The 12164-nt window shown below is 36.9% G+C and overlaps 1 protein-coding gene across 8 annotated transcripts in view; it reads right to left on the bottom strand.

Annotated features, from left to right (window-relative positions):
* The window catches only part of COL24A1 (collagen type XXIV alpha 1 chain), a 371899-nt gene that overhangs the window by 98172 nt on the left and 261563 nt on the right, over positions 1-12164 (bottom strand). For all 8 annotated transcript variants that reach the window (XM_043460779.1, XM_043460785.1, XM_043460778.1 and 5 more), the window contains 3 exons: positions 11863-11916; positions 10516-10569; positions 10244-10351 (listed from right to left, as the gene is read on the bottom strand). In XM_043460779.1, coding sequence (XP_043316714.1) covers positions 10244-10351; positions 10516-10569; positions 11863-11916 — 216 coding nt within the window. The remainder of the gene's footprint in view (positions 1-10243; positions 10352-10515; positions 10570-11862; positions 11917-12164) is intronic.

Genomic DNA, 12164 nt, shown 5'->3' with positions numbered 1-12164 from the left:
ACCTCCATATACCTATGTCAAGAGCTTTTTGGGTGAGGGTGTATACTCTGGAATTGAATTGCTGGCTTGCAGGATACATGTACTTTTCAGTACATAACATTTTGCCAACTTGTTCTCCAGAGTTTTAGCCTATTTACATCTCTCAAAGCAACATTTACAAGTTCCAATTACTCCAAATCTTAAATGTTTGGTACTATCAGACTTAAAATTTGTCCATCTCAAGGGAGCAAAATGACATATTATTAGGGATTTCAATTCACATACTCCTGATTATTAAGGAAGAATGAATATCTCTTCATATAGTAATTCAGCATCTATATGTGAATCACTAGTTCCCATCTTTTGTCCAGTATTCTAGATCCAAGGCCTCCTCATCCTTGCCACCACTGCAAACACAGTCAGTATTAGGAAGTAAGAAAAGAAGAAGGTGGAAGACCTCTTAGCATCACAAGAGTCTGAGCTTTACTCAAAGAGACTACTAAATTATAGGAATAGATTAAGCTTTTAACTGAATTGGATATAAAAGTTTCCTTTCTTTCTCAATTCCCCAACCACTCTTCACTAATCTAAGTTAGGACTTGTGAGGAAAACCAGATTAGCCAGAAATAAATTTTATATTTGCACATGTCTAAGTACCAATCTGTAACCCTACTACACACTTAATTGTAATAAGCAACAACTCAGTTGCTCACCTAAAAATCATATTTATTCTTTATTATGCTTTCCCTCTTTCTCAACATCCAAACCATAAGCAAATCCAGTCAACTATATCTCCAAGATGTCTTGAATCTGATCATTATTTACTATCTCTATTGCTCCCCTGCATTCCAAGTCACTCTATCATTTTTTCATCTACATGACTGCCACAGCCTTGTAAGTGATTTGGTCCACTTTTACCCTTATATTCCATTTCTTCAGAGTAACCCAAATGATCATGAACAGTTTTAATCAAACATCTCTCCTTGTGTAAAACCTTCCAAATGGCTTCCCATTGCAATCAGAATAATCTTCAAACCTCTTATCATGGTCTATAGTCCCCTATATGATCTGCCACCTCTTATTTCTCTGACATCATGTTTTCCAGTTATTTACTACTTGGACCCTTCCTTTTTTAAAATAAGGCATTTAATAGATACCCTTTCTACCTTGGGGCATTTGCATTAGATGTTTCCTCTGCCTAGAAAACTCCTTTTCAGATAGTCACATGATTGACTTCTTTTTATCATTAGGCATCTAGTTCAATGTAACTTCAGGTAGTCCTTCTGTGGCCATCCCAATTAAAGTAGCCCCTTTATCAGGGCATTCAAAATCCCATTACCATGTTTTATTTTCCTCTTAGGGCTTATCACTATCAGAAATTATTATTCTTGTTCACACTGTCCTTCTACACTGCATGTTCCATGATAGCAGAGATCTTGTCTGTTTTGTTCATTGTTCTAACAGGGTCCAGAACTGTGTCTCATATATAATTGATGCTTAATAAATATTTAATAAATGAATGATAGAATGCATGCCCAAAGGAGAAAATATTTAGTCTTATAGACAGTAGCTGGTCTACTAGATATCTATTTGTAAATAAATAACACCTTAAAAAAATTTACTATCTGTTGGAATTAAAACCAAAGTTCATGAATAAAAGGCAAAGGATAGTGACATTTTTATACTTTTTAGCTTCTAGGAAATAGAACAAATGGACCTGTTGAAATCTTCTGCATAGTAAACTTTCAAACATATTTGAAGAGCTCATTATGTGTGAGAAAAGACACTGCCTGTGTTCTATATTATATTTTCTTCTGTCATTATATCAGTAAGATCTTCCCTGGTATTTTCATTCACTTTTTTTCTATTTAAAGATAGTTTGTTTTTCTTTTTGGGGAGTGGCGGTGGTAAACTTCCACTGATGTTAGTTTGTTTTATTTTAGTGTTTGTTCAGAAATGCATCAGTGATAATTTTCTCCAAAATGTTGTCTTTTAAAAGTTTACATGACCCACTGCAACCTATTTGTGTATTTAGAGACTTGCAGGGCAGAGTAGAAAAAGGCAATCATTTCTCAATGTGCATGTTTTAATAGACTTCTTCAATGATTACAAATAATACAATAAATAATTACAAATAATACAATGATTACAAATAAGAATGTTTTTAAACAAATGTCATGTTGACAGGGAATAGTTGCCTTGATGTTCAGCCTACTCACACCACAGAGGACGGATTTGGGATTCCCTACTGATTTAACTTTGTGAGAGTAGCTGTAGTCTCAGAAGTAACATATCACATCTATTTTTAAAAACAATGGTTTTTGCGATATAATTCACATACCATATTATTAATCTATTTAAAGGGGTGACCCCCAATCATTCTGGCACCAGGGACTGGTTTCATGAAGGACAATGTTTCCATGGATGGGGGAGATAAGTATGGTTTCAGGATGACTCAAGTGCATTACATTTATTGTGCCACCTCTGGTCGGACAGGAGGCAGAGCTCACATGGTGATGAGAGCAGTTGTAAGTATAGATGAAGCTCTGCTTGCTCACCTGCTGTGTGGCCTGGTTCCTAACAGGTCCTGGACCAGTATGGGTCCACAGCCTGGGGGATGGGGACCCCTGACTTGAAGTGTATGATTCAATGGTTTTTATAGTGCTCTGCAACCATCACCATAATTTTAGAATCAATTTCCATCACCCCATAAAGAATCCTGTACCCACTGACAGTCATTTCCAGTTTCCTCCCAAGCCCTAGCCTTAGGCAACTCGAATTCACTGTCTCTAGAGATTTGCCTATTTGGGATATTTCCTGTATTATGTGGTCTCTTATGACTGACTGCTAGGCATAATGTTTTCAAAGTTCATCAAGATTGTAGCATGAATCAATATTTTTTTTTGCATGGATCAGTATATTTTTTATTGCCAAATAATATTCCATTGTATGATATACTACATTAATTAATAAACATTTATTGATTGATGACCATTTTTTTTTGTTATTTCTTTTGAGCTAACATAAATAATGCTGCTATGAGCATTCATGTAAAAATTTTTGTTTGAATCCTGTTTTCAATTCTTTTGGGTATATGCCAAGAACGGATGGGTCATATGGTAACTCTGTTTTTAACATTTTGAGAAACTGCCAAATTGATTTACAAAGTAGCTGTACCATTTTACATCCAACCAATGATGTATAACAGTTCCAATTTCTTTATATTCTCATCAACACTTATTATTTTGGTTTTTTTTCCCTCTAGTAGATGTGAAGTGGTATCTCATTGTGACTTTATTTGCATTTTCCTAATAGTTAATGATGCTGAGTATCTTTCATGTGCTTATTTGCCAACTATATATATCTTCTTTGGAGAAATATCTGTTTAGAGACTTTTCACTTTTCAATCAAATTATCTTATTATTGAGTTGTAAGAGTTCTTCATATATTTTTGGATACTAGTCTCTTATCACATATGATTTGCAAATATTTTATCCCATTCTATGGTGTCTTTTCACTTTCTTGATGGTGTTCTTTGAAGTTCTAAAACTTTTCACTTTAATGCAGTCCAATTTATCTGTTTTTCTTTGTTATTTGTAATTTTGGTGTTATCTAATAAGGCTTTGCATAACCCAAGGTCAAGAAGATTTCCTTCTATGTTGTCCTCCCAGACATTTATAGTTTTAGCTCTTAAATTTAGATCTATGACCCAGATTGAGTTAATTTTGTGTGTAGCATAAGGAAAGATCCAAATTAATTTTTTAGTGTGTGGGTATCCAGTAGTTCTAGCAACATTTGTTGAAAAGACCATTCTTTCTCTCATTAAATTTTCTCAGCACATCACAAGCTTTTGTAATTCAAATTTATCTTGTTTATTTTTTCCCCCAGAAATTAATTTATCCCTTGAGATAACCAATAACACTAGACATTGTTAAACAAAGTTTGGAAATTACAGAGAATGTTCCCATTAGAGACTGTATTTTTCTTCTGCCTGAAATCTTTCAGTGGCCTCTTACTATACTTTAAATAAGCCCCAATTTTTTACTATGGCTTAAAAGGTCCTTCATGATTTGCTACCTACCTATTTCCTCAAGCTCATCTCAAACAACGTTTCACTATTCACTCTGCTGTAACAAACTCCTTTTAGTTTTCCAAAAATACCTAGATCATTCTTACCTCCCCATCTTGGTCCTTGCTATTCCATTGCTATTCGACCTACCTTGAAGGATCTCCAGAGTTCTTTCATTCACTGGCTCGTCTTCACTCTCCAGGTCTCAGCTCAATCCTCCCCTATCTAGAGAAGCCTTTCCTCACTGCCTTAGTGTAAATAGCTTCTCTTCTCTTAACTAGTTGGCTTTCCCCTTCCCTTAACCAGTTGTCCTTTATTATCATCTTGTTTATCTTTATCACCACATTAACCACCACCTGCAGTGATCTTGCCTATTCAGTCTTCTCCATGATACTGTCAAATCTGAGATCAGGAATCTTCCTCATCTTGTTCCCCTTGGTATTCCCAAAACTTAGCAGAGTTCTTGGCTCATCCAAGGAACTCATAAACCTCACTGAATTAGTGAATGGAAAAATTTTAGAGTCACAGTTTGTAAAGCTAACAAAAATTTAGAAACTGTATAAAAATTCAGAAGATTAAAAAAATTTAATTTCTAAATATTTAGAAAATTTTTACAGAGTCACAGTTTGTAAAGCTAACAAAGATTTAGAAACATCCAAGCTAATTTTTTTTTTAAGGCTATGTAACCTTTTCTTCTAAAAAAAAAAGCCTGCATAGAAGCTAATATGTTAACCAGACGTGGAGAATCTTCTCTGATTCAAGCAGATAAAGAACAAACAAAGTCCTTCCAGTTCAGCATCCTCCTTGACACAATCATCATAGGGGTTCTGCAGAGCTCCAACCCCTTTATTAAGTGTAACGTGTAAACTGAGAAACCAAAGAACGACTCCCAGAACAATGTACAGCACTTTAGTAATAGATGAGGGTCTGAACAATTCTTGCAGAGTAGACAGTGCATGCTTCTTTCTATTGTGTGTTGCTTTACAACACAACAGTTCAGAACATGCAAGTCTAAAACCAGAGTTATATGAATCATTCAGAAGATAAGGGTTTAGATAACCTTTTACTCCTTAATGCCACTGACTTCAAATTTCCAAAGTGATTACTTTTCAGGGTTTCCAAGGAAACTGTCTTAGAAACAAGAGTCATGTATACCTCATTCTTTTCTAAATATTTCTAACTATTCCTCTCATCTTTTTGACTTCACTTTTAAGACTCTACTGAAAAAGCTTCTTTGAAAAGTATGCATTATTTAATTTCAGATTCTCTTAAGCTATTCACTTCTACCTAATATCATATCACTCTACACAGATGGGAAAATTAAATTTCAATAAATCCCATCAAGTTTTCTTATAAAGCAATAAAACAAGACAATTTCATTTATACCTACTCAGCTTCAGAGTACATAGCTTCACATCTGTTTAGATCTTAAATACCAGGGCGATACACTTTTTAAGAAATGAATGATGGACCATAAGTCAGGCAGATGTTTCTTCACAGAAGCTTTCAAGCTCTTTTTCTCATGCAGAGTTATGCATTTAGACAACTGAATTGTCTGTTTTAGAGCAGATTTCAAGCATGAAATACAAAATGTTTTCCTTTGTTCAAAGAGTTCATCTTGGATTTGGGAATTAGTTACTGATGTTTCCCTTGCCTCATTTTTCTATCAAGATATCATTTTCCAATCTTTTAGAAAGCAAAAAGAACATCTCTTTACTTGAAAAAAATTAATTTTTTCACTCTCGTTCTTATTTTTTAAAAGAATTTTTAAGGTAGCATCTTTGTGACATTGCCTAAGGAAGAATTATTTTGATGTGCAAAAATAAATTGAACATCAGGCTGCCTGATTAAGCAATAGCTCCTTGGATCATAAAATTCTTTTGAAAAAATATGCCATGGTATTTTTATTGAGCTTATGAGCTAAAAGGCATTTAAAATTCCAAGAAGAACAACAAAAAGAATAAAAAAGAAATGCACATGTGTTGTTACTAAAAAAGGCACCAAAGATGTGTACAAGGCAGGATTATTCCTGGGAAAAGTTATGAAGCAGATGAAGTCTGTGTTTATCATTTTTCCATGTCTTGTTTTGAGCCCCTTTTTCATCTCTGTTCTACCCATCACCATTTGTCATTCTGCATCATCCCTCTGGGATTCCTGGCTGTGTTGTCCTACGGCATGATTAGACCTTTCTTTTTGTTAGTTCTGCGTCCCACCGCCCTCCCCGCCACCACTCCAAATAACTTCAGTATTTTCTTAGGGAACTAGGCCAGTTGCCTGAAAAAAAAATCTATGCTAAAATATTAATAATCATTAATGACCTTATTATATAACAACAAATTTGAGAAAACTTCTCAGGAAGATAACTACACTTTCTCAGTACTTGTTATTTGGCTTCTCTGTGGGTCCATTCCTGATGAATCCTCTAAAAAAATTAAAACTATCAAGAATCCTATAAATCCAAGTCTCAAGAAGTATGGCTTGGAACCTGAGGGTGAGGCTGAAGCAGGTTTTTGAATCACAGAGACAGAATAACCACGTTAAGAAGCTGGAGGAAAGGTTTCATTTGGGTTGCATTGTCTTTTCCCCAGGCCAACAGAGCATTGCGGAGTGAACCCATTTGATCTATAGCATCTCCTGTGGGGAAAAAGAGAACCCAAAGTGGATATTCAGCCCATCTACTGTTGCAAGATGTTTCCAGAGTTGCCCAGTCAGGTCTGCGTGAGGATCATTTGGAGAACTTGAGGGCCTGACAACTGGGGAAAAGATAAGAGATGGGCAAAGGGGCAAGACTTACAGTAACCGGTACTAAAGTATTATTGGATTTCATCTCTGCTTGTAGCAGCACCTGAACAGAGATCCCAGCCAGTGGTCTGCCTATCTGCGGAACTTAGCTGGTGACATTGTCTGATCAGGGAGCTTGGCTGAAGTTCTGCATGATTTGGAAAGTGAAAGTGAAAATCGTTCACTCTTGTCCGACTCTTTGCAACCCCATGGACTGCAGCACGCCAGGTCTCCCTGTTCGTCACCAACTCCTGGAGTTTACCCAAACTCATGTCCATTGAGCCGGTGATGCCATCCAATCATCTCATCCTCTGTTGTCCCCTTCTCCTCCTGCCCTCAATCTTTCCCAGCATCAGGGTCTTTTCAAATGAGTTAGCTCTTCGCATCAGGTGGCTGAAGTATTGGAATTTCAGCTTTAACATCAGTCCTCTCAGTGAACACCCAGGACTGATCTCCTTTAGGATGGACTAGTTGGATCTCCTTGCAGTCCAAGGGACTCTCAAGAGTCTTCTCCAACACCACAGTTCAAAAGCATCAATTCTTCTGCACTCAGCTTTCTTTACAGTCCAACTCTCACATCCACACATGACTACTGGAAAAACCATAGCCTTGACTAGACGAACCTTTGTTGGTAAAGTAATGGACTGTATAGTCCATGGAATTCTCCAGGCCAGAATAATGGAGTGGTGTGTGTCCCCAGCCAAATGTTCATACCTGTTCTTGAGCCTGTTATATGGCCCTGCCTGGGCAGGTGAGTAATTCTACAACACTGCTCAACAGCTAAGCATGGGCTCCCATCCTGCTCGACCAGAAAGCCTTGTCTGAGAACTTAGGCAGCTGTAGAGTCCACACTACAGCCTTGCTCAGGCAGGGAGCCAAGTCAGCAGACCGGGGAGCCTGAGCAGTGACCCTGGGCAGGCTTGGAGTCCAGTCTAAGTTAAACACTTCCCAGCTGTGGGATCCAGCCCTATTCAGCAGCAGTTTCACCTACAGCCTGCCCAATTATAGAAACAGCTTGTAACCTCACCCATGCAATGTAACTCCATCCTACCATGGAGTATTATCTGTGAGATGCAGCTGAAGGCCCCACTTAATCAGACAGCCTGGCAAGTGGCCTCATCCAACACAGAAGCATAGCCAGTGCCCTAACTGATCACAAAGCAAATCTGTTCAAACCTGGGGCACAGCCTGTAGCTCCATTCAACTGTGAAGCCATGTTTGCAGCCCTGCCTGAATATGGGGTCCTACCAGGGCCACATCCGGTTAGACAGTATAACATGAGGCCTTGCCTAATTGCAGAATCCAACAAGTGCTACTGTCCTTCCAGGGAACATAGCCTGAGATCATATCCTACCAGAGGTAACTTCAGAAGCCAGCTAATGGCCCCATCTGACCATGGAACCCAGTCAGCATACCTATCCAACCAGGGTACCTATTTAGTGGCCCCACTACTACGTGGAGACTAGCCAGGTGGCCAACCCAACTGCAGAGACCAGCCAGTGGCAACTCTCCTCTTGCCTCACAATACGGGTAGGGACCTCACCAACCTGGAGATCTCAGTAGCAAGCTGTGCCTGCCCACAAACACTATAAGCAGACCCATCCAAGTCCCTCAAGCAGAGAGATTGGTGAAGGTCTTTCTCTGCCAAAACAAACCTATAAAATCTAGAAGAGGAGATCACTTACTCAAATGTGCAAGCATCAATGCAAGGATATTGTGATAATAAAAAAACAGGTAAACATAACAAAACCAAAAGAAACTTAAAATACTTCAATAATTGAAATGGAAGTCTGTGAACAATCTAACAAAGAATCTGTGACCCCATGTTCTGTAAACCCTCCAGGCTCCTCTGTCCATGGAATTCTCCAGGAAAGAACTGTTGTTGTTCAGCTGCTAAGTTGTGTTCAACTCTTTGCAACCCATGGACTGCAACACATCAGGCAAGAATATTCCTCTTAGAAAAGTGCAGTGAACTTCAAGAATACATAGACAGATAACTAAATGAAATTAGGAAAACAATGCATGAGAAGTTCAACAAAGAAATAGAAATCATGAGAATAAACAAAACAAAAATCCTAGAGATAAATACAGTGATTGAATTGAAGAATTCAACAGTTTCAACAGCAGACCTGACCAAGCAGAAGAATCAATGAACTCAAAGATAAGTGATTTTAAATTATCCCGAAAGAAAAAAGAATAAAGAAAAGACTAGGATACTTATGGGAAAGCATCAAGTAGGACAATATTGTGCAAATATCAGGAGAATAAAAAAAGAAAAGAGCAGAAAGAATATTTAAAGATATAATGGCTGACAACATCCCAAACTCAGGGAGAGAAATAGTTGTCCAGATTTTTGAGGCTCAAAGGATACCAAATAGGTTGAATCCCAAAAGGGCTACTTTGAGACATATTATAGTTAACACTCAGTACCTGCAGGTTTCACAACTGCAGAGTCAAACAACCAAAATATTAATGATATTAATATTATCAAAATATTAAATATTTTTTTAAAATTCCAGAAAGTTGCAAAACTTGAATTTGCTATGCAGTGACAATAGTTTACATAGCATCTATACTATCTTTACAACATATTTACATAGTATTTATTTTACTAGGTATGTAAGTAACCTAGAGGTGATTTAAAGTATACAGGAGAATGTAGGTAGGTTATATGCAAATACTAAGCCATTTTATATGAGGGACTCAAGCATCTGCAGTTTGGTATCTGTGGCAGTCCTGGAACCAATCTCCCATGGAAACTGAGGGATGACTGTAATTATACCACCAAAGCAAAGAGAGAATTTTAAAAGTAGCAAGAGAAATGTGACTCATCACATATAACAACCCAAATAATACTATGAGTAGGTTTCTCAGTATATATTTTATAGACCGGGAGAGAATGAGATAACATCTTTAAAATATGGGAAGAAAAACAGAACCCTTTAATCAAGAACACTATACCCAGAACTGTCCTTCAGGAATAAAGGAGTGAGAAAGAGTTGCCCAAACAACCCAAAGCTGAAGAGTTCATCACCTCTAAACCTGCCTTACAAAAAAATGCTAAAGGTCATTTTTGAAGCTGAAATAAAACAATGTACCATTGTAATCATTCAGCAATATTTATGTATATCAAATCAACATGTCATGTTCTATAAACTTATATATGTCAATTATATCTCAAAGTGAGTGGAAGAATTAAGAAGTTCAATAACCTGTGTGACATATGGGAAAAGTATCTTTTTTTCCTTGGATGTGAGGCTGATAATCAGTGCCTGGTTCGTCCCTCACTCAAGCCATACACCTTCAAACACCAAATGGACATATAAGGGGGTCAAGAATGTGTGTATATGATTCACATGTGTGTGTGTGTGTAGAGGGCTGAGTTCACTGAGTTTTGAACCCAGAGGTACTCACTGGAGGGCCCATCAGACCTGGTCCACCCAAAGGCCCTGTGGTCCCTGGTAAGCCTGTCTCTCCTTTTTCTCCATCCTCTCCAGGAAGTCCCCTTCCTCCTGGGTTCCCCTATAACCACAGCAAAAAATTTTAAGAAAAAGAAAGTATTGAAATAATTATACCATGCAATAAGGAGATTTTTTGCTGGCACATAGAAAATTAAGTGTAATATAATATTTTAAAGATTTCTCAAAAATATCTACCTTAATCATAATGTTAAAAGCATACTTTACCTTCAATCCATCTTTACCCTGGAGACCTTCTTCTCCAGGAGCTCCTGGTTCACCCTATTTGGCAGCAGAAAATAATACCTATTATGTTATTGAGTCATTTATCCTAATTTTTATTTTTTGCTCCTCGTATCCATAGAAGTAGCAGTTTTATGTACATTTATTCCTACTTCTACTTTATTTATAAGGAGTACCTGACAATATAATAAACATGATTTAATTTGCCTGGAATAACTCTGAAGATGATGTAAAGAGTTATAGCACTGTAAATTCAAATAAGAGGGTCCTGGAATATTAACAACTTTAAGATAATTAAGCGTAATATATATTCATTTGGTAGCTTTGGAAACAGATACCTACATCTACATTTCTTAAAAGACTGTACATCTATATTTCTTAAATACTGAATCTCATAAAATTGTAGTAGCTTGCTTTTCTGAATTTACATGGATTGATACAACTTAATTCAGTTAAAATCAGTGTACCAGATTTTTAGGTCTGTGTTTTCTCTCTCACACAGGAGAAGTGATATTCAGAGCAGGCCCTTACTTGGAAGCTGTCTTCCTGGCTTAAAACTTGCAGAAGTAAATGTAGAGCCACACTTTATGAAGTGATTAAAGAAGTACTAGTTCTCCTGCCACCTGAATCATTTAAAAATAAATTAATCAGTATCTCCACAGTTGCCCATTGCTCCCACTGCTGATACTTCATTACCCTCACCTCATACTGTCTGCACCCCTGAAAAACAGAGAAAAATGAACAAGAAAGGAATGGGATGCAAAAAACATCCCCCAACTTTACCTCTTAGTAAAAAAGAAAAAAAAAAGTCTCTTAAAATTATCTTGGTCCCTGTTATCTTGGGAAAAACCTTACCACAGCTTAAATGAACCACTGTTTATATTAGAATGTAAGCTATCTCATTGTAATTATCTAGTTATTTCTTTGAAACTTATTAACTTTGCACATCTTTGGTTTTTTGGTTTTCTAAACACAAATTATGTTTCAATGCTTTATCTGTCTTGTTAGGTCAGGAAATAGCAGGAGAGCTGAACATTAGTATTTGTGAATTTCTTCTTCATGCTAACATTAGTGACATGCACAGTGACCATTTAGCAAGGACCTGAGTACACCTGATTCTGAGAAAAGAATGTGTGAGGTTAGGACTCTCGATGCTATTAAATAATGACGTGAAGAGTTTAGCATGCAACTTTTCAACTTATGAAATAAAGACAAACATTTTCTATAATGCAAGAGAAGTTTCCTATACAATCGTTTAAGTCTTTACACTGAGCTTTCAATCTGTAAGATAGGTGGGCCAGTGCATCAAAATGGTTTCTGGTAGGCACTTACCCGTAACCCTGGCTCCCCAGCAGCTCCAACACTGCCCACAGGTCCAACATCTCCCTGCAGAAACAAAGGGGAAGATTAAACTCCTTTCTACTAAAACTGCATGTTTAATAATTATGGAGGGCATATTATGAAGACAGGGGTTCCAAAACAATGTTCCTTTCTTTTCTTCAGATTATTTACAATATTTTTGCTTTTTCATTTGCATTCCTTCCCATATATACATGTATATATATGTATGTATACATATGTATGCATATATATGGATAAGTAAATAATATTTTTGACTCATTTGAGAACACTTT

Source organism: Cervus canadensis, chromosome 2, assembly GCF_019320065.1.
Source record: "Cervus canadensis isolate Bull #8, Minnesota chromosome 2, ASM1932006v1, whole genome shotgun sequence".
Taxonomy (NCBI): domain Eukaryota; kingdom Metazoa; phylum Chordata; class Mammalia; order Artiodactyla; family Cervidae; genus Cervus; species Cervus canadensis.
Note: the sequence above shows the minus strand (reverse complement) of the source record. Positions and strands in the feature narration are given on the sequence as shown.